This window comes from Marmota monax, unplaced genomic scaffold, assembly GCF_021218885.2.
Source record: "Marmota monax isolate L192 unplaced genomic scaffold, Marmota_monax_Labrador192_F-V1.1 WCK01_AAM20220418_F8-fsc00277, whole genome shotgun sequence".
Classification (NCBI taxonomy): Eukaryota; Metazoa; Chordata; class Mammalia; order Rodentia; family Sciuridae; genus Marmota; species Marmota monax.
Window position 1 is genome coordinate 1,138,469 of NW_026694513.1, and position 23,747 is coordinate 1,162,215.

The window sequence follows — 23,747 nt, forward strand, 5'->3', positions numbered from 1 at the left end:
AAATTAACATGTTATCTATAGATTAGTGGACTTTCTTACAGGATGGAAAAAAAACTAGTTTTAAGTTTGTTTAGGAAAGGTATTTGGGAAATAATTCTTGGTGTATTTTCAGAAAAAAAAAATGTCAATTTACTATGCTTAAACTCAGGTATTTCAGTTCTAAATTCATGTGGGACAGAAATAGTATTTGTCTGGTTTGAGGTTAGATTTCCCATTTCAATTTTGCTACTATGTCATACACATTTAAAGACCCTAAAATCCTATGCATCTGTTCCCATCTGTAATGACCATGCGGATACTATTTCAGAGGTCTTCTGAGAAGCTGAGTCATCTAGTAAGTATTTGTTTACTTACTATGTAAGTGAATTGAGGGAGTACACAGAAATAAGTTGTTCATGGATTGCTTAAAATCTAATAATGAAGTTGAAAATATTCTTATAACCCTTGAAGAATTAGATTGAAGTTTTGTCTTTTCTAAATAGAAAAAATGATTTTTAAAATTCCCACATCATTCACTTTTGTTTTTGGTGGTACTAGGGATTGAACCTGGGGCCTGTGCTTGCCTACCAAGTGCTCTATCACTGAGCTACATAATTAGCACTGCTCCCACAATTTTTTCTCAATTTTTAATTTGCAACAGGGTCTCAGTTGCCCAAACTGGCCTTCAGCTTGTGATCTTCCTGTCTCAGCCCCCCAAGTATGTGTCATTTTGCCTGGTTCACTTGGTTCTTTGAGCAGTATGATTCTGTTCACTCTTCAGACAGTTAACTTGAATCATTTGGGAAAATATGACACAACACTGTACTGATTAACACTTTGGCCTTAACATTTAGTTTTACTCAGTGCTACATATGGACAAACTCCCGATCATTTGGAAGCTAAAAAGGAGGGAAAGAGGTGAGTAGACACTACAGATCATACGGCTTTTATTAGTTTTTAAGCACAGCTAGATTATTTTAACCTTAATTTTTTTTTTTAAACCATAACTTCCAGGATGAAAATCTTTAATTGCAAGGACAGGAAAGCTATTTCTGCAGTTTATCAGTGAGGATGTTTTCTTTTATCAATGAGAAGACGTAGTTTATAAGTAAGTTTTAAAATTATTCTTGTTGCTTGTATTACAGCAATTTAATATAATCTGAGGTCTGTAATTGCAATGATTTGATGTTAATATGAGACATTTTATTCCAAACCATGAGTGTCCAAAATATTTTGCTAAGATGCCATTGTATGTGGCTGGAGCAGGCAAAAGTAGCCATAGGCTTGGTTTTAGTAATTTAAACAATAATTAACCTATTTGAGGTGGAACTGAGAACTAAATTAAAATTTCTGGATGGTGCTAATTGCCTTTATGCATGTCCCATTTCATACTGACTTTCCAGAAAGGAGCGTGGTTTGAGGTACTGTTCTACTCATCTTTTAATCTCAAGTGTAGTATCTCCTCCTAAACCATGCATTCAGCTCCAGACATATTTCCATGTGGTACATGAATTGTTATAATGGTCATCACAGTATGATTTTTTTTTCCCCCTGCAGGAGGCACTTAGCAACAATACCCTTAATCAGCATTGTCTGTGACATTAGCTCATCCAGCAGAAAACAAGTTCTTTTTGCTTGTTTTAATTAAAAAAAAATCATACATATTTCCCATAAATAATGCATGCATGTGCAAAACTTTGGTTAAGTGTTTAGTAGTGAGGAAGGAATGGTCACAGAAGACAGTCTTAATTTTCATAGTATATTCTTTAATTCTTGTTGATTTCCAGATCTAAGGTTGTCATAAAAGCCAGTGTGGCTACCGTACTGTATAGCAGGGGATAAAGAATTGTATAAAATCAGCTTTAAAACCTGTTTTAAGACAATTTATTAGTACAAAGGCAATGAGATGGCAGGGTAGCAAAAAGGAAGGTGGGGTGGGGTGGCCCTTGTGAAGGACCAAAGACAAAGTAAGTAATAGCTACAGTGCTGAAATTTCATTACATTCTAATAAGGACTGTATGCCTGATAACCAAGTGGTAATTCCTAAGTTTAGTAGTTTTGCAACATTTTTAGGAAACACGTAATATTAACATGTTTTTAATAAGGCATTGTAAGAGTGATAATGATTACTGTAATCCTTTTAAAAAGCCTTGGTCCATTTCAAAAGATCAACAATAAATTTTTAAAAATCAAGAGGAAAGAAAAATAAGTTGTATGCCCCACCCCAAATACATAAGAACCACTTGCTGGCATTTGTTTTGTATTTTAAAGGCCTTGGAATAAGATGGGCCAGATTTTCAAAGGCAATTAATAGCTTGTACAAGGACTTGATTCATTTGATTTTAGCACCAAGGAAAATAAGAGTCAGTATCCCATGGAAGACACAGTGGGTTTTTCCTCCACCTCTCAAATTGCACAACTTTTACCAGGCCAGGATATATAAGCATGCATCCTTGTTGCCCTGCTAGGAGTCTAAAATGATTTTAAGTTTTAAAATGGCTGCTCAGATGACACCAGCAGAGTTCTTTCCCTTTAAGACAGGATGGCAATGAACACTATTAAGTATCAATTTCTTTGATCAAAAACAAAAATCTCTTTTAAGGAATAGTTACTTTCCTGGTCCTTCTTAACCTGTCTTGTAAATTCTCTACTGCAATATGTGTTTGCCAGTTATGTTAGTGTTCCTCAAGAGAACATCCTCCAGGTATGCCTGATCTATTTCTATTTCCTTAATGGTAAAGTATGCCTACTTTACATAGTACCATGGGTTTCCTCTTTTCTTTATTTTTTCTTTTTGCTATAACTTGTTTATCAAGGCAGAGTGTATGTTTAGATCAAGAAAAAACTGACAAGTATATCTTAAAACATACATTTCTTAACCTGAGTAACATCTGAAAACCTAAGATTTTATTACATTTTCCACTGAAGTCAGTGTTGGTGCTTACCTAAGAACGTACAATGTCAATTTTGACACAAATCATGTCCCTCAGTACACATGTATTTTTCAAAAGAAAATAAGTCGTATTAAAGTAATATTTTCTTATACGCTGACATTTTTATAGCAAATTGAAAATTCTGAGTAAACAAGGTATTTCTAATGACAAAATAAATACAGTATATGTAGGTAGCTTACATGTTTCTTAGTGTAAAGGCAGCAGTGAATTTGCATCTTGCAACGGATCTGTAAATCTAGTTGCTTTTTTCATGGAATTTCATATAGTGTCTTACCATACCATGTTCCACAGGCTAGAAAACATTTTTTGGCATCAGTATATGCAGAAGCCTCTGATGAGCTATTTTCCCCAAATGACATGTATTTTTCCAACTTTCCCAGAAAAATACAAAAATTTTATCAACCACTTTTACTGAACAAAAATGTTACTACTAATTGCTCTTTTAATTTTTACTTTAACAAATTCTTTAAAAAGTTTTGATATCTGATGTTTTTGAATTGCACACTCATAGAATATAATTGGATAAAATATACTAGATGATTTCAAAAGATCAATCTTAGTATCTGAATCATTTGGCACATCCTTAATAATATCCACAATAAAATCAGTAGAAATAAAACAATTTTCAAAGAATTCATACATGCTGGAATCTTAGTAAAAGGAGCTGCTAATGCAAAGATGAGGAGGTTCTGCTCATCTTACTAGTTACACGCTTTTCTCCTCATGGAGTAACTGAGGCTTTCTGGTTTGTTTGTGGAACTTTTGTTTGTAGGAAAGCATAAACATAGGGCCAAATCTTGTTGGTTTCCGTTCCAGAAAATGTTTCCAACACCCCTTTTTTCCTAAAGGAAAAACAAAACAAAAATGAAAAACACAGGTCTCAATCTTCCTAATAAGGTTTTCAAAGCTTTTCTGTAAAACATGACAGTATAGATTTAGGAGTCTCATAAGTATAGATCTAGGTGACTAAGAGAAAGAATTTGGCTAGGCACTGGAGAGCCTACATTTTAGGTTTTTGTTTTTTTTTTTTTTTTCTTTAGAGAGAGAGAGAATTTTTTTGATATTTATTTTTTAGTTATCGTCGAACACAACATCTTTGTTTGTATGTGGTGCTGAGAGTCGAACCCAGGCCGCACGCATGCCAGGCGAGCGCGCTACCGCTTGAGCCACATCCCCAGCCCAAGCCTACATTTTAGTTTCAGCTTTGCCCCATAGCATACAGAAATGGGCATTTACAAAATAATAGCAGCTGTCATTATTGACTGTGTACTGTGTGTTAAAACCTCTGTTAAATGCTTTATAGCTAATTCATTCAGTAATTTCCAAAACTCAAATTTTCTTACTCTGCTGACAAAATTGTCTCTTATAAAGTGACTTAATCCAGATCACTAAGTTGGTAATAGATTTCCAAACGGGGACCGTCAGACACCAGAATAGCCATTGGCTTTTTTTGTTCATTAAAGTCTTTTGCAAAAAGACCTTTCCAGCGGCTGGGGATGTGGCTCAAGCGGTAACGTGCTCGCCTGGCATGCTTGGGAGCGCTGGGTTCGATCCTCAGCACCACATAAAAATAAAGATGTTGTGTCCACCGAAAACTGCAAAAGAAATATTAAAAAATTCTCTCTCTCTCTCTCTCTCTCTCCTTGGAGCTTTCCAATACTGGATTATCTCTCATTTTGCTGAGTTTTATTTTTTTCCTCTACGCTACCCTTGTGAACTTTAACAGAAAGGGGAATAGAAAGTTTAAGTTTTATTGTTTTTCTTATTTTCTTCATTTCTCTCCTGGAAAGATTTGTCTTTCTTGTACCGGATCAGCAGTGAAGAGTAAGAAGCAGAATCCTGCGACTGCTTCAACCCATAGATATTAGTCCAGAGAGTGTGACACTCTTGCTAATATCCCTTTACCAATCCATGCATACTCATGTATACACACTGGCTCAAAGGTTGCAAAAAAGCAAATGAAAAACTCCCTGATACCTCTGTTAAACCCTCTTACTAGGTTTTCAGAGTTCTTGAAACCTCATAAGATTATGATAGTTAACATTTTTTTTTTTTGGTAAGAAATATTTGCTACCAGAGAAATTATATTCAAACAGTATTCTTTGCATATTAGAAGTCTTAAGCTTCTAAATTCACAGGAATTTAGTAGCTTTCAAGAGAATAACTTTCTTAATGGTATAAGCCTCATGAAGGCCTACTTTAAAAATCAAGCCACAATGTCACAAGTGGGTTAATTGCTGAGAGCACAACTAAAGGTACCTATTCAATCCTAAAGCTGTTACCTTGGATGAACATTTGTCATTTTTTGTGAAATAAAATGGAACCAGTTCAAAAAAATTAGTCCTCCAAAGAGTAAGAGCATCCTGCTATTTTTAAACATAGGCTAATTACTCTATAAATGTCCCATGGCTGAAAGGAGTTTTAAAATACAATAACAACTGTGGGCATTTTAATATAACAATGTTGTAACTGAAGTCCTTATGGTACCACTTTCAATTTTTAGTGAAATCCAACTTTAGTTTTATGTGTGAGAACTCAGAAGGAGAAGCTTGAATTAACAGCAAGAGGTAGCAAAAGCCAGAAGTCTTGAAAGAAAAACTAGTATCTCTGGAGTGGGGGGATTGAATCCAGGGGTACTTTACCACTGAGACACATCTCTAACCTTTTATTTTTTTCAATTTTGAGAGGAGGTCTCCTTAAGTTGCTTAGGGTCTTGCTAAGTTGTTGAGGCTTGCCTTGGCGGACTCGATCCTGCCTCAGCTTGCCAAGTCACTGGGATTATAGGTGTACCACTACTGGCACTAGGATCTCTCAAGATAAGGACCTGCTTCATTCATTTCTGTAAGATTTCCTCATTTTGGCATAACTAATCCCAGTAGGACTAGTTCTCTATTCAGAGCCTTACAGTAATGTTACCTGCCCAACAACAGTAATAATCTCCCCAACCAAAGTCCATGAGGTTCAGGTGAGACTGAACCTCATTTCCCATATTCAAGAATGACGAAGTCACAGTAATCTCTGCCAATCACAAGATTTTTGCTGGCAAAAAAAAGGCTCTTTTCTGCTGGGGTAATTGAACTGGTAGGAGATAAGCTAGAGTACAGAGGGAGCCGGATGTTTCTTCAACACCTGGACCCAGCCATCTACTTACCTTTAGACTTTTTAGGTATATGACCAATAAATTCTGTTTTTTTTTTTCAATATTTTTTTAGTTGTTGATGGAACTTTATTTCATTTATTTATATGCAGGGCTAAGAATTGAACCCAGTGCCTCGGACATGTTAGGCAAGCACTCTACCACTAAGATACAACCCCAGCCCCAAATTCTGCTTAAGTCAGTGTGGATTAGGTTACTGTACCACATCGAATGATAAACAGTGCTTTCAGCTTTCCACTTCACCCATATACAGAAGGTGAGCTGCTTGGGGCCTGACAGGAACTGAATCTATTTGTGTGGACCAAGGGCCTGACCCAGTGTCAACAGAGTAAATAATAATCACTGACACTGGGTGATTTAGTAATAGACACCAAATTTGCTTTGAGTCTTTTCACATATCCTCTTCATTCCCTTAAGCCTATATAGTGGTATTATTTCACACTGCCTGATTTTATAATAAGGATTTTGTATTGTAAGGTTAAATACCTTGCCCAGGGCCAGAGCTGGTAATCTTTGGAGCCAGGCTCATTATATAAATCACAAAATTATAATAACAACTACTATAAAAAGTGAATTACCAGCTATTTTGTAATTTTGCCCTCCAGAAATAACTATTAAAATGGTTTGAAGACTATTGCTTCAGATTTTACTGCATACTTGCCCCTATTATAACAATAACTACAACCATAATAATAGCTAATATTTATGTAGTGCTTACTATATGTCATGCACCATTTTAAGAATTAACACATATTAACTCATGTCCAAGCATGTATTCTCATTCCCATTTTATAGAGGAGAAAACAGGCAAGGGTTAAGCAAGGGGTTAAGGCCAAATTAATTAAATGATGAGCTGAAACTTGAACTTGTTCTGGCTCCAGAGCCTATGCTTTCACAACACTGGACTGTTTTGACAATCATTATTTAGTAAGACAGTGAATAAGAGGGAAGCAGTCATTCTCTATAAGGAGAAGGAAAGCTGACTAAAGAAACAGGACTCTGGGCTGGGGATGTGGCTCAAGTGGTAGCATGCTTGCCTGGCATGCGTGGGGTGCTAGGTTTGAACCTCAGCACCACATTAAAAAAATAAAGATGTTGTGTCCACTGAAAACTAAAAAATATTAAAAAATTCTCTCTCTTTAAAAAAAAGAAACAGAACTTTTTCTTAGCTTGCATCAAATATTAACTCAGTATAGTTCCCATTCTGTGTATGAACTCCTTGAAGAGTATACCAAAATTATTAACCACGCCAGGTGCAGTGATAAACATCTGTAATCCCAACTACTTGAGAGGCTGAGGCAGGAGGATCTCAAGTTCAATGATAGCCTCAGCACCTCAGTGAGACACTCAGCAATTTAGTGAGATCTTCTCTCAAAGCAAAATTTTTAAAAAGGTGGAGGATACTGGGAATATATCTCAGTGGTTAAGACCCCTGGACTCAATCCCCAATACCAAAAAAAACCTCCTGATTTATTAGACAAATTCACTATCGGTGGGTCAGATGTCAATTGAGAGTCTCCTGTACTAAAGCAACTTCTGTTGGCACATACAGTGGGCAGGTTTGCCTCCACAGCACTCATTCCAGTCCTCTCTCCACTACATAGCAGAGTTTAGGGTGAGAGTGGTCACTCCTAGCTCCGGGTGTGGACTAACTGGTATAATCCCTCCCAGCCAAGTGACTGGTAATCCAGGCCTACAACAGTTAGTGCCTGGATTCCATGACCACAGTGGCTGTTCAATTGGTTTAATCTGAGGGATATTCAGAGCTTTTGTTCACTAGGAAGAGATTACTCTTCAGCCTTTCATGAAAGAGGAAGCCCTGGCTGTTCTAGCTAATGTCTGCAACCATGCAGGAAGCCTGAGGACAAAGTAAAGACACAAAAGAAGGCAAAGCTAAGACAATGGCAAACCTCTGGTCAGACCTAGGAGTGACTGAAATCCAGCCTACCTTCTGGACTTCTCTATTGTACTAGCTAATACATTTTCTTTGTTGCTTAAGCCAATTTGAATTGGGTCTTCTGGAATTTTAGCATATCCAATTGTAAAGTATGGAAAATCAAAAACCCCATGCTTCAAAATGCAAGAGAAGTTCTCAAAAGCAAGAACTCACTGATAATACTCCAAAACTGGCTCCGTTTGTGCTTCATAAGCCTTCAGTCTCTTGATCACTGTGTCTGGTCTATCATCCTCACGCTGAATCAGAGGCTCTCCTGTCAGATCATCTATGCCCTAAACAGTAGTTAGAAGACTGGTATTAAATATCATAATCTTTAAAGGAAATTTTTATAAGCACTTCAGTGAATCTCTGTTCAAGCACCAATTACAAAAATATGTTAACTTCTAAACAAACAATCCTACCCAAAGACAGACCATTGCAACACAGAGCCAAGAGAAACTAGGATTATTTCTGTAGTACTATAGTTTGGATCTGGAATGATCCCCAAAGGTCCATGTGTTAAAGGATTAGTCCTAGCTCATGACACTATTGGGAAGTAGCGATACCTTTAAGAGGTGGGGCTTAGTGGAAGGTCTTAGTCATTGGGGGTTTGCCTTGGAAAGGGACTGTAGGACCCTGGTCTCTTCCACTTCCCCATCTTTGTTCTACCATGTGTTCCCCACTATGATTTGTTGGCTCACCACAGGCCCAAAAGCAATGGGCCAATGGATTGAAACCTTCAAAATTGTGAGCCAAAATCTTTCTTCCTTGTAAAGCTGATTATCTCAGGTATTTATTACAATAGGGGAAGGCTAGCACAGAAAGTAGAAAGTGACACAGTATCAGTCACCTTAATAAAAAGATTTTCTAACCAACCTCTAAACAATTTCATACACACACATACAGATTCAGCTATACACTGAGAACCTCAACTGTCAGTGCTGCAAATCCCTCCTGCCTCTTCTCCTAACTCATTTCCTGGCACAAAGTAGGAAATGAACACATACTTTTGAATTTCAAGTAACAAACCCCTGTTGCTCCTGGAATGACTTCACTACCAACCTGAATGGACTACAAGTAACCTGAAAACATACCCTCAGGAATTTTGGTCAGGTACAAGATTTTCAAGTTCACCAACTTTATGTCCACGCAGGCAAAAGGACTCAAGGACAGTCTGCCATATGTCCACTCCTCTACAACTACTCACCACAGTTTTAGGAGGGTTGAATTCAATGTTGTAGACTCGGCCACTGGCTGGATGAATCCAGCGAGCAGTGAGGCGGTGTTTAATGACCTCAAAGGGCACATTCAGGTTGATTACTGTGTCTATCTGATAAACTTTATCCAGGGCTTCTGCCTGTGGAAGTGTCCTTGGAAAACCTTTAGAAAGTTTAAAAAAAAAAAATGAAGGGAGAGAGGAAAGGAGAAAGGAAAGAAAGAACAAAAATTAACATTGGGATGTTGGAAGCCAGGCTTGGTGGCCCACACCTATAATCCCAGTGGCTCCAGAGTTTTAAGGCAGGAGGATCACAAAGTTCAAAGCCTGCCTCAGCAATTTACCTAAGCAATTTAGTGAGAGACCCTGTTTCAAACTAATAAAGAAAAAAGGGGTTGGGGATGTAGCTCAGTGGTTAAGTACCCCTGGGTTCAATCCCTGGTATTAAAAAAAAAAAAATGCTGGACAATCTAAACAAAAGAAATACCATAGGCAGCTTGATCATAGATGTAATACAACTGTACTAATTAATTTTTTTGAGAGTGTGGGTCATGGGATCCCTAGATATTTGATCAAACATTCTGGGTATATATGAAAGGGTGTTTTTTTTTTTTTTTATGAGATTAACATTCAAACAGGTAGACTGAATAAAGTATATTGCCCTCTAAAGTATATTGGCCTTACCAATCAGTTTGAAGGTTTGAATAGAACAGAAGGCTGATCCTCTCAAGTACCTTCTGCCTGACTGCCATCTTATTAGGACATTCACACTTTCATGCCTTTGAACAAAAGCTGAACTCATCACCTTCACTTAGAACCTCAAAAGGCTTTTTTGGAATGTGACAGAAAACAAAGTAGAGGAATAAGCCCTAACAGATAACCAATTTATAAAGCAGCCCTAATCCCCAAACCTGAAATCCTATGATGCTCAGAAAGTCAGATTTCAGAGCTTTTTGAATTTTGAGTTTTTAGATTAGGGATGCTCAAATAGTAGTTTATGCAAATATCCCAAAATACAAAAAACTGAAATCTGAAACACTTCTGGATCCCAGCATTTCACATACAGGATACTCAACTGGTATAGCTAAAGTAGTTTAAACAATGTGGTTAAAAAAAACAGAGAATGGCAAATTGTAACTGGTTAGTGAATCCAGAAACAGATACAACTATAGGGAATTTAAAATAATATTTTGATCCCCAAATTTTTGACTTTGCAGTGTTGTTACTAAGGACATTTTGGTTAGAACACCAGGAAAAATTTAAATTGGTAAAAAGGAATACTTTACAAAAGTGACAAAGATTAAAAGTGTACATGCAATAATTTGTTAAAGCTAAAAATACATTTTCTTATTAGCACTGAAAGATGGAAAAATTTTCCTGTGACCTAGACTTTATATAGCTAAAACAGCAATTATAATAGATAAAACTATACCCAAGAAACCCGGATTTGGGGTAAATAGCCCCTAATAAAAGTTTATAATGGCAAAAAGCTCAATCTATATATGGCCCCAAACTGAATAAGTCAGTCATCAAACATTTATTATAAAATTTACAATGAAGTAAATGATCCTGATAAAAATAATTTTAGGCAAGTGCTTTACCTCTGAGTTATATCCTTATCCCTCTAATAAAAACATTTTAATACATTTAATGAGAACAAATAGAATATGGTGGCTAAATCTATTGAGTGCTCTCCAAGTTCCAGGATCTATATATAATGTCAAATATTTTATAAAGATAACTTCTTTCAACCATCATAAATGAGGCACTATTATTATTCCCACATTACAAATGAAGAAACTGAGGCGTAGCAAGGTTACTTGCTCTTCCTCACAAAGCTAATTAAGCAGTGGGAGTAGAATTTGAACATAAGCTAACCCAACATCTACTCATAACTAAAAGTTGTGCACTAAAAAAAAGTGTCAATAAAAACACTTCTCTATTTGTGTGTTTGGTGCTAGGGATTGAACTCAGGGACACTTTTTCGCTGAGCTACATCTTCAGCCCTTTTAATTTTTTAGTTTGAGACAGGATTTCACTAAAATTGCTTAGACCCTCACTAATTTGCTGAGATTGGCCTTGAACTTGCGCTTTCCTGCCTTAGCCTCACAATTTGCAAGAATTATAAGCCTTGCCATTGCACCTGGTCCCCTGACCACCATTCCTGATAACTTTCTATAGCCCATGAAATGATCTTTGTCTTGCCAGCACTCATCATTTAGGACAGCTGGGATGCTCACAACACTCTACTTACCATAGGACAGTTGGAATGCTCACAACACTCTACTTACCATCCAATAGCCAGTTACATTGGGTGAGATTTTTTAGCTCATGGAGGGCTAGCCGAGTCATGACATCATCTGGGATGAGCTTCCCTTGGTCAATGAAAGTCTTGGCTAACACACCAATCTCTAGAGCAGAGGGGGGGAAATCATTAAGTGCATTTGTTTTATCCTAGTGGTTCCTAAAACTGGTTCCCTAAAATTGACCTTGGGAAGCACACCTGTATGAAAATGTGTATCATCGACTTTTCTGCTTAAAAACAGGTTACAAAATAAAGTTAAGCCTATTTCAAATCCTCCAGTATGAAAAAATACATAAATATAAATGTATAGATGGAAAAAATAATACAAAGTTATAGACCAATATGCTAACAGTAGTCATTTCTTTGTGATAGAATTGAGAATAGATTATTTTTTATATATTTGTAATTTTCTATTTCTCTCAGGGAAAAATATGGAATAACTGATATTTTCTTCTAAATAAGAGTTTGAAATATTCATTATTTTGAGATGGCTTAATTTAAATTCCTACTTTCATATGTTAGTCTAGAGATTTTTCCCAATCTTAAAACAGGTGCTACTGTCGTAATACAATTCAATTTTTGACTGTGATCATATTACACTTTTATTAATAAGATACTCTGGAAAAGAATTTATGAACAATTTAGAAATACTGTGCACAACTGTATCATTTTTATCCAAAAAACTTAATTTCCTTATGCTCCCTTAGTAATCTATATATATTCAGAGTTGTAAAACTGTTGTAACTTGTGTATATATAAACTTTTGTGTTCTTTTTCACTAACATTTTGTAAATATTTTTCAGTGATCTTATATAGTCATTTCTGGTAATAGTCCTCTCCATCAATGTATATCAATGCTTTATACATAAAAATATACTTTCTCACAGTGGTACTGTTAGACATTTAAATTATGTAAATTAGTCTTGGTTTTTCCTCATCACTGCTGTTTCTTAAGATCTTCTTTAAGATCTTCTTCTTTCTTCATCCTCCTCTCCTTCTCCTTCTTCTTCTCCTTCTTTTAGTCTTCTGAATTGTTTCTGATGAATACATTCCCAATAATCTGATTAAAGGTCATAGTATATATGAATATTTTCATACCTCTTGGTATGAATTGCTATACTGAACTCAAAACAGATTCCAAATTGTTAAATTCATGAAATTTTATATTTTAACCAAGAATTAACAGTATGGAAACTGCCATTTGAAGGTGTGTTATCAGGTTTACAACAACATTTGGACCTGGGTGTGGTAGTGCACCCCTGTAGTCCCATCTACTTAAAAAGCTGAGATAGGAGGAAGGCTGGAGCCCACCAGTTCCAGATCAGCTGGCACAATATCATGAAACCCTGTTCCCCCTCACAAATAAAATCTAATACAGATAGCATTGAAAAAGGGCCTAGGTTCCAAGATAGAGAGCTCTGAAGACTTATTAGATAACAGTCTTTGGAAAGGTTCATATACTTCATATGAGTAGACCATTCTGTCTCCAGGCTTTTCACTACTGCTCTAGGGAGGCAGAGTTCCATCCTTCTCAATGGTGTTTGGGAGGAAAAAAAAAAAAAAAAAGGTAAAAACTTTCAATTCTTCAGGACTGAGTCCTAAACAAATGGGTTCCATCCTCATCTCTCTTGCTTCAGACCAACCCCTCTTCTAAACTCCCAACCAATGACAACAAATGACTTTAGGTGATGGAACTAATTAATAAAATGCTTAATGCTTAATTTCATCAGTATAAGAGGAACTTCAAGAAAAGATGATCTGCTCTTGTCACTTCGAGTCAACTAGAGATTCCAGCCAGTGCAATCAGTCCAGAAAGAAATAGTATCCAGAAGGGAAGAAGTAAATGCAGATGACCTTATCTTATACATAGAAAATCTTAAGGAATCTACTAAGAAACTATTACAACTAATCAATTAATGAGTCCAGAAAGTTGCAGAGTACAAGGCAACTATACAAATAGCTAACAATGAACAGTCTGAAAATAAAACTAAGATAACAACTCAGTGGGCTGGAATGTGGCTCACTGGTAAAGCACTCGCCTAGCAAGCACAAGGCCCTGGGCTTGATCATCATAGGAAGGGGAAGACTGAATTTATAACTGCATAAAAAAATAAGAAAATTAGCAATAAATTTTTTAAAATGTGCAGAACTTGTAACCTGAGAACTACAATATTATTGAAAGACAAGAAAGACCTAACAAAATGAAAACACATCTTATATTCACGATTTTAAGAATTAATATTGTTAAGATGGTAATACTCTTCATAAGTGATACAGATTCAGTGAAATCCTATCAAAATCCTACCTACCTGATGTCTTTGACAAGCAGATTCTAAAATTCAAGGCACCCTGAATAGTCAAAACTATCTTAAAAAAAAAAAAAAAAAAGTTGGAGGACACACACTTCTGATTTCAAAGTAACAATCAAGATTGTGTGTACTGGCACAAGAACACACATGGTTTAATGGAACAGAATTGAGAATCCAGAGATAACCCCTCGACCTTACAATCAACTAATGTTCAATAAGGATGTCAAGACAATTCAATGAAGTAAAACAATCTTTCAAAAAAAAAAAAACTGCTGGGATAACTGAATAATAACTCAATATGGATCACAGACCTACATTTGAGAGCTAAAAGTATAAAAATCTTAAGGAAAAACATGTACAAAAATTCACTGTGGTGATGGTTACACAACTCTGGATAGTCTAAAAAAATACTGAATCATACTTTACAAGGGTTAATTTCATGATTATGTGGTGGAAAGTTCCTAGTAAGGAAAAAAATCCCACCACTACTCAAAGTCAATTATTATTAAAACTGATAATAGATATTTTGAGTTTTTGTATATACATAGGTAAATATTTATATACAGTATGAAAACCAAAAGCCTATAATGTTTCAACTGGAGTTTAAAAAAAAAGATTCAACTCTCCACCTCGAAGTCTAAGCAGTTTGCTTTTTACATTTTAAATGTTGACTTACTCCCTAAATTATATACAAAGACTTCCATCCAGGGTGAGCTTTGGACATTAGGTAAATATTTATTTGATTGCCTATAATTTAATATTATACATATACCTTAATAGACTTCTCATAAGAGTACCATTCACTTTTTGATTCAAAAATTAACAATTGAGTTAGGCATGATGGCACATGCCTGTAATCCTAGCCACTTGGAAAAAGAGGAAGGATCATAAGTTCAAAGCCAGCCTTAGCAATTAATTTAGTGAATTCCTGAGCAACTTGGCAAGACTCTTGTCTCAAAATAAAAAATAAAAAGGGCTGGGGATGTAGCTTAGAGGTAAAGCATCCCTGAGTTCAATCCCCAGTACCAGAAACAAAACCAAAACCAAAAACAATTTGGATGTACAAAGCCCTGGGTTCAAGCCCCAGCACCACAAAAAAAGAAAACAAAAATTAACAAATTTGGGAGCTTTCACATCTCCAAAACACAAAAAGCTAGTTTAATTTTTTTTTTTTTTAAACCACCGGGGATTGAACCCAGGGGTGCTTAACCACTGAGCCACATCCCAAGCCCTTTTTTATTTTGAGACAGAGTCTCACTGAGTTGCTTAGGACCTCAATCAGTTGCTAAGGCTGACTTTGATCTCAAGATCTTCCTGCTTCAGCCTCCTGAGCGCCGGTATTACAGGTGTGTGCCAACCATGCCCAGCACAAAAAGCTAGTTTAAAAGTAGATTCTTCACAATAAGTTAATTTTCTATAAAGTTATTCACAAATAAAAATAGAAAAGGATAGTTAAGAGGAAAAATAGGGAAGGTCTAAATCAACTTTTAAGGATAAATAACCATAAACCAGGCATTAATCTGAGAAATAACTGATTTATTACATAAACTACAATTTTTGTTTCTGTATCTCCTTTTAAAATCTGGTCATCCTCACAACATTACCCAAACCAACCTCACATCATATCTGAACATTCAAAATTATTGCTTGAGCAGCCATGAAGTACAAAAGAGGGACCTGAATCAGTTTTCTTTTACACAGACCAAAAGAAAGGGCTAGAGAGAATTAATCTCCTTCCTACCTAAATTGCTTTCATCATCATTAAATAGTAAACAACATGAACTCTACTTTTAAAAATGTGTCAAAATAAAACTAGAAAGATGACAGTGAATGGGTTAAATGACAGCTTTATCCCCCATCCTGGGCATTTTGGAGTAAAACCTTTCTCAAATAATAAAGACTTGAATTCACACAGTGGTTATCACGTGGGACAGGAAGAAGATATCTGTGGAAAGGGCACACAGAAGAGCCCCCAAAGCGCCTGGCATTCTCTCCAGGGATAGGTAAATGAGTGTTCATTTAACTCTTCTTCTAACCACACACAGACATTATACTAATTCCAGGCATAAAATATTTCAAGGAATTACACTGAAAACAAAATATTAAAGCTAAAATCTCCCTTGGCCAATGGTCCTTCCTCCAACTATCACCCAGTTTTTCTCCTCTTCAGTGAAACACTTAGAAAGTGTTTTTATACCAGATCCATACACTTCTCTTCCCACTCAACTCTGTTTCAGCATAGAATTGCAATTCAAAAATTGTATAAAGGTCAGTCTGCATCTGGCCTCATCTTACCTCTTTCCCTCCCCACTTTTACCCTACCCTCAAACCACAACCCCCAGCCTGGACATACTCTGAACATACTCAGAATCCTAGCCTTTGCACAAGCCCTTTGCCCCTTCTTTTGCCTGATGAGTTCTTACTCTGCCATGATATGGATGTGGTTTTTGTTTCTTCTAGAACTTATGTTGAATTTGGTCCCCAACAGAATAGCATTGAGAGATAAGATTTTTTAAAGAGGTGTGTGGTTCATGAGGACTCCACTGTCATTAAAAGATTAATATTACTCTTGTGGGACTGGGAAAATTCTCTGGGAAATGAGTTTTTAGAGTTTGACTAGTTGCCTTGAGAATGAATTGTAACAGATGGTGTTCTGTATCTTGCATGAAACCACTTGTCCTTCCATATCTGCACATCATAATGCAGCACAAGGCCCTTGCCAGATATAGCCACTTGACCTTGGACTTCCAGTCTCCAAAACCATGAGCTGAACTAACTTCTTTCCTTTATAAACTCAAGTATTTGGTTATCGCAAAAGAAAATGTACTCTTTCAAGAGCCATCTTAAAGAGCTCTTCATAGTGAGGCATCCCTCAACCTCCTAAGAAACCAAAATTTCCTCCTCCACACATCTATGATGTCACAGGCTTGTCTATCACACTACTAAAACTACATGTCTACATGTTAAGGACTGAACTGTGTCAGCCCAAATCCATGTTGAAACCCTAACCCCTAAAGTGACTATAATGTAGAGATAGTGCCTTTAAGGAGGTAATTAAGATTAAATGAGGTCATAAGGGTGGACCCCATAAGGCTTGTGTCCTTATAAGCAAAGGAAGATACCAGGAGTGCCTGGGCACAGAGGAAAGACCATGAGACAACAAAGTGAGAAGGCAGCTGTCTGCAAGTCAGAAAGTCCTTACCAGAAACCAATTCTTCCAGTGCCTTGACCTTGGACTTTAAAGGATCCAAAACTATGAGAAAATAAATTCTACTGTTGAAGATATCTGATCTGCTGTGGGAGGCTGTTACAGCATCCGGAGCTTATGAACACACAGGTCCATCTGTCCACCTGTTCCTCATGCCCACATCCTGATTATTGGCATCTTCAGTGAAATCTATTCCTTTCTGTATGTCACTTCTTATCACATATTAGGTACTTGTTGGATCCATGGATGGATGGGTAGATAGATGATATATGGAAGGAGGGACAAGCTGCTTGGATGCCCTTGGATTCTATTCATGGAATTTCAAAGGCTTTATTTTTGTCAAAAATTACCATCTAACAAAAGCCTAGTTTCTTTGAGACAAAATTAATTAACACACTTATCTTTTAAAAACTGTTCCTTTAACTTTTTAAACAAACTGTCTACACACAGAAAATAATGGAAAGAGAAAAAACAACCCAAATGTCCACCAACTCATGAATGGATAAATCAAATGTAGTATATCCATACATGGAGTATTTGACAATTAAAAAGGAATGAAGTGGGGCTGGGGATGTGGCTCAAGCGGTAGCGTGCTCGCCTGGCATGCGTGCGGCTCAGGTTCAATCCTCAGCACCACATACAAACAAAGATGTTGTGTCCGCCGAAAACTAAAGGAAATAAATATTTAAAAATTCTCTCTCTCTCTCTCTCTCTCTCTTTAAAAAAAAAAGGAATGAAATACTAATAGTACAATATGGATGAACCCTGAAAACACTGCACTAAGCTGGGTGCAGTGAGACATGCCTATAGACCAGCTACTAAGGAGACTCAAGAAGGAGAACCCCTTGAACCCAGGAGTTCAGGGCCAGCCTGGGCAACAGAGTGAGAACCTGTCTTGTAAAACACAAAACAAAACAAAAATAAATAAATAAACCCTATGTTTAGTAAAGAAGCCGCGGAGGGGGGGGAATACCATATATTGTATAATTAATTTGTATGTTTGGATAAAATGTCCAAAATAGATGAAGAAATATAGAGGTGTATTATTGGTATCAGAGGCTCAGGAGGGATTAGGTGAGGTGGGGAGGGAATGGGAGTGACTAACAGGAAGGAGATTTCTTTTGTGGGTAATAAAAATGTTCTAAAATTGGTTGTGGTGAGAGATACTCAACTCTATGAATATACTAAAGTCCATTGAATTGTACACTTTAAATGGATAAATTATATGGTATATACATCATCTCAAAGCTATTACAAAAAAAGTGAAATGGGGCATTTCTTTTTGAAAACATGTTGGTAAAGGTTCAGAACAATATGTACAGTGTGCTGCCGTTTAGGTAAAACACAAACACAGAGAAGAAAAAGTAAACATTTGGTTGCATGTGCATGAAATATCTTGGAAGGATTTTTTTCATGTAATATCCTTTTTAGACTTTTAGGAATTCTAAACTATGTAAATGAATCTCCTATTACAAATTAAATTTTTACCGTTAAAAAGATAATTTGCTCTGCCATCACTATCATCATAATTAAGCATAATTATGCTCTATGTGTATACATAATAATGTTTTGTTAGATATATAGAAACTTGGGAGCTGACAGGGATCTTGATGTTTATATACTGAGTTGGACTCCCACAACTTATAGATGAGAACAAATGAGATTCAAAGATTAAGCCACTGAGTCCACACAATACTGTGGTATACTTTCTCAAACTCTGAGCAATCTCATATCAACTTTGCAATTTCTATAACAGGTGAACCATTATATATTATATGGTTTTCTTTAAAGTGACTCACCTTTTTAAATAAATGTCATCAAGTTCATGAAATATAGGTTTATTTTTTTCTCATGCACTTTGAAATAAATATATAAAAATGTCTACCTAAAAATATCTCATGAATCTCAATTTGAGAAATACTACATAAATGGGCTGGGGATGTGGCTCAAGCGGTAGTGCGCTTGCCTGGCATGCGTGCGGCCCGGGTTCGATCCTCAGCACCACATACAAACAAAGATGTTGTGTCCGCCGAAAACTAAAAAATAAATATTAAAAAAATTCTATAAAAAAAAAAAAAAAAAGAAATACTACATAATGAAAGGAGTATTTAATTGACACACAGAAGCCCTGGGTTTTCATCCTAGTCTTTCAGTAAATGCTTTTTATTTTCATCTTAATTTTTTTTTAATAAGGACTTCATGAATTTGTATTTCAGACTGTGCAGAAGTCATATTAATCTTCTCTGTATCCTTCACATTTCAGTATATGCACTACTTAGATGAACAAATAAATGCAGTTTATTACTGACTGAATTCTTAACTTTTCCTGAGCTCAGTTTCCTCATCTTTAAATGAGGATTGGACTAAATGTGTATGAATCATATTCAAGTTTCCTGACTCCAGGATCCAGGTGTGATCTACAGTTACTCCATGTTTGCTATTGCCAATAAGTTGCCTAGCATTTCCAGTGTCCTTATCATATCTCCTGGGTGATTTACCTTTGGTCTTAATAAAGTATATTCATGGCTTATATTTTAAATTGCATTTACAGATGAGGAAAACTTCTAGGCCCAAGGAGGTAACAGTGAAGCTACAACTGCTGGAAAGAATACAAGCCCCCCTCACGTTATAAACTTAAAGAGCAGAGATCTCCTGGGATGATTTTCAACTTTAGCTATAAAATACTGAGAAGGGTTATAAAATACAGCACTTTCATGAAGTGATGGTTGATTGCAAGAGATTCCACACTATAAATTTATTTAAAGGGAAATAGTCAAAGATGCTGACAAATATTCAGGAACAAGGATAGTAGCACCAGTATTTATTATAGCAAAAAAATGGTTAACAATATGTCCAACAGTAGAAAAACTGTTTACTTATAATCTTAATGAAATTAAATATTTTAAGGCTGCTTAATGATGTGTGAATGAACATACAATAAATAAGAATAAAAAGTATCTAAAATGTAACAATTTTACAAATGCATGCAAATACAACAGTGAGCAGAGGGGAAAAAGAGAAAAAAAAAAAAACAATAAGGGAAAACACCAAAGGGTCAACTATAACTCTATCTATCTATGTGGGAAGGCAGAATCATGGATGATCTTAATTTTCCTAATAGTCTCATGACATTTTTATTCCTTTATAATAAATACAACTTAGTATCAGAAAGCATGAGCAGTATTTTATTTTTAAAGATTATACCTCTTTTGGCTCTGATTCTGTGGGAAATATCCAACCCATTCACAAATATTTATTGAGAATATAGTCTTAGTTTTGAAATACAGAACTGTGCCAGATCTGTTCTGTGAAGATAATCTGTAATAACAGATCATTATGCATAACTTTAATAATTAATAGATTATTCACATCTGTAATAACAATTTTATGACATCAAGCTTCATTTTGTTTTTCTTGTTAAAGAACTGCCCATAATTCTTTGAAGAGCTCTAGCAAATGACCCACCTCAGGATATGCCTGTTCTGCTGCTTGGGGCAGCTAGATGAATCAGACACAGTGCAACCATCCCTCAGGATCTCTTTGGGTGCTTCCGTGTGAACTCTGGAATTTTCCTTAGCCAAGTAGAGAAGCCAACCCTTTTATGTGCAGTTACCTTGAACCATGACCCTGCAGAGATTGGTCTTCTGACATTCTAGTTCTCCTGACATGAATCTTTAATTTCTTTAAAGAAGTCTTTATCTGTCTTTGTCTAAGAATTACTAAAAAGTCCAGAAGGGGCAGGCACCTGAGGCAAGCTGGACCTCCTTTCATGTTCCCTATACTCCCTTTAGGTTCTTTTCAGGTTGTAGAGCTCTAGGGAATAAGACAGCAAGAATGTCAGGGAGTGTTAAGGATGGTTTCTTCATTTTTAAAGTTTATTAAAGCATGGTTTCTTCATTTTTAAAGTTTATTTAATTGATTTTTAAATTTACTTTTTAAAAATATTTTGTTTTAATAAATTAATAAACATTCTTTCCTGAAGGTGCTCTCTAACCACACAGTTATGCCTCACTGCTCAGTAATTTTTCAGATAATCCTTAAGAATTCCTTACTCCCTTGTACTTTGGATAACCTCACACCAAAAATCAGTCTACAATACTAGGGACTGTTTATTGTTACCTAACTATTTCAATGTGTTGCATCAAGAACATTTAGCAAGAGAGTCAAACAATTTAATCTTTTTGGTAAAGTTCAATTAACTACAAGGCATTATTTTTTAAGATCAATGTTAAAACTGAAAGTAGTAATGCGCCAGGTAAGTTGGATACTGAACCAAAGAACTCCAAGAAACAAACTATAGAAATATTGGGTTGATTCTGGTTTTCCCCCCAATTTAAATATCATTTTTTAAACTAAAAACAAACAACAACAACAAAAAAACTCACCTGGAAATAACCTAAACACCCATCAAAAGAGGACTTTTTAAATAAATCAGTAAATTCAGCAAGTAGATGCCTACACAGAATGAAATAGAGTTCTATATTTCCAGGGAAAAGATATCCCAGATATAAAGTGGAAACACTTTGACGCAGAGTACATATATGATTGCATATAACACAAAAGATATACGTATATGTGCTTGTACAAAAATAAACATTTCTATAAGGAAACACATTTTTCCTCTCTAGGAACAGGACTGAGACAGGGAATGAGAGAAAGCTTTGTGTGTTATTTTATGTACTTCTATCTGTCCTGAGTTTTTCATTGTTTAAAAAACCTTTTGCAGGCTTCAAAATGGGTTCTGATTGTGAGGTAAAGGTCAACACTTTTGCTAAGAAAAAGAAAAACTTTAAGAAAACTTTTTAAAAATAGTCTTTTAGAGAAAGAATCTACATACCACAAATTCAAGCAATGTAAAGTACACCGTTTGTTGACTGGATTTTGCACTGAGTTTTCCGGCTTTATTTGGCATGCAAAACAAAACTATCTTTTATGTGATCAAGCATAAGGATACCTTTTGTGTTTAAGAAGTCTCTGGGGGTATCAAAATCTAAGCCACTGCTCAAAAATTACTCAGCAGTGACTACAACGAGGGTAAATAATCTTGGCCTTGAGCTTACAAGAGAAAGGTCAGAACTACAAGATCCCACAGAGCTTAACTAAATGGGGGTGGGGTAAGAAAAAGAGCAAGACCTGGCAGGGCTCTGCCAATTTTCCATGTTCAAGGGACCCGTGAAGAAGAAGCTCAGCTAGAAGGACCCTCAGAAGCAGCTGCGACCAGACTGGAGGTGCCTTTCAAACAAAGCAAGGTGGTTTCTTTTTATTTTTGAACTCAGAGCGTGTCCGAATTCACGAATGCCCTCCCCCACCCCACGCAACCTACCCAAAACAGCCGGCGGAAACTGGAGTTTTCGGGGTTGTCAGCTGCCAGAGATCTCATATCCCCGCGGCGGGAGGAAAACGCCGCGCCCGCTTCCTAGGACCGCATCCGGGCTCGAATCCCCCGCCTCGGCCCCTCCGCCCGCAAAACCCGACCCGGGCGACAGCGCTCCGCCGGCCCCGTGGCCTGGGCGCCCACCTGTGCCTTGAAGCATATTTTGTCGGAGCAGGTCCCCGCTGGAGAGGTGCTTCAGCTGGAAGTGTTTGGTGATGCGCGAGGACACGGTGCCCTTGCCCGAGCCCGGAGCCCCCATGATCACTGCGCGCACTAGCCGCGCGGAAGCCCCCATGGCTGCTGACAGAGGACGACGCAGGGCGGACAGCGGGACTGCGGCCTGGCCTGCGCGCTCACCGGCTTCGCGGCCCGGGACGGCCGGCTGGAAGCTCTGCAAGCAGGCGGCGGCCCCGGCACCCACGCTCTCCCGGAAGTGAGCGACAGCCACCGGGCCGCCCCGCCCGCGGCCGCCGGCTTCAGCGCCCGCCCCTCGGCGACCCCGGCGCGCCCCCTCCTCGCAGCCCGCCCGGGCCAGCCGGCGCTATCCGCGCTCCCTGGGCACTCCCTCGGCGACCTTGGGGATCCCTGAGGTCTCAGCGGCCCCCTGCGCTCCTTGGCGCTGCTTCCCCATCTGCGCCCTCCGCTCTGCTCCGCTCCTTTCGCTGGCATTCTTTTGCTCCCTTCTGCCTCCTGGTCGACTCCTATAAAACCCCCTGCTCCGGTCTCATCCAGCCCCCAGCCTTTACCCGTCCCTCGACCACTGCGCCTGTCCTGCCAGGTCCCCCTGATAGACCGCGTTTCTCTCCATTCACCCTTGGCAACTCCTAGGCGCCCCCTTTCTACCTCTGGTTGCCCCTTGACGCCTCTTGGTTGCGGGACTCCACTTACTCCCCCTCGCCCCTTTTGCAGCCCTAGCCCCTTCCTAGTCCATGCCAGTTCCTGACCTGCCCAGTCCCAGCCTCATAAACCGTGCCTTCTTCGGGCTCCTTTGGCAATGTCTGCTGTCCCACCAGGTGCCTTCTCGCACCCTCCACTCCACGCCAAGTTCTCCTGGCTCTCTGGAGTCTCGGCTTTCCCTCCCACTCTCCTTTACTTCCCTTCTCTACCTTCTTCCTCCTCTGCCCTGGGAAAGCATCTGTTTAAAATCACAGTGACTGACAATGAGCCTGGAGGGCCTCCCTCCCTCCCTAGTTCAGTTTTTGAGGGACTTTAAGGCACGCATCTAATGAAAGATGTCTCTTACCTTCTTGGATCAAATGTTCAGAATCAAAAGCAGCTGCTACTTTATGGAGTCCAAAAGTATTGATTT

The 23,747-nt window shown here is 37.6% G+C and overlaps 1 protein-coding gene across 3 annotated transcripts; it reads right to left on the reverse strand.

The window, feature by feature from the left end:
- Positions 1 to 1,724: 1,724 nt before the first annotated feature.
- Ak3 (adenylate kinase 3) lies at positions 1,725 to 23,494 on the reverse strand. 3 transcript variants are annotated; one of them, XM_046420155.2, is made up of 5 exons: positions 23,383 to 23,494; positions 11,534 to 11,653; positions 9,234 to 9,406; positions 8,201 to 8,319; positions 1,725 to 3,775 (listed from the first exon to the last, which is right to left on the reverse strand). In XM_046420155.2, exons 2-5 carry the CDS (start codon positions 11,592 to 11,594, stop codon positions 3,655 to 3,657), a joined length of 474 nt encoding a protein of 157 aa, XP_046276111.1. In that variant the 5' UTR covers positions 11,595 to 11,653; positions 23,383 to 23,494; the 3' UTR covers positions 1,725 to 3,654. The 3 variants fall into 3 exon arrangements, with proteins under 3 accessions (XP_046276111.1, XP_046276110.1, XP_046276112.1); XM_046420154.2 differs by lacking the exon at positions 23,383 to 23,494 and adding an exon at positions 22,583 to 22,857; XM_046420156.2 differs by lacking the exon at positions 23,383 to 23,494 and adding an exon at positions 22,388 to 22,409.
- Positions 23,495 to 23,747: the final 253 nt, after the last annotated feature.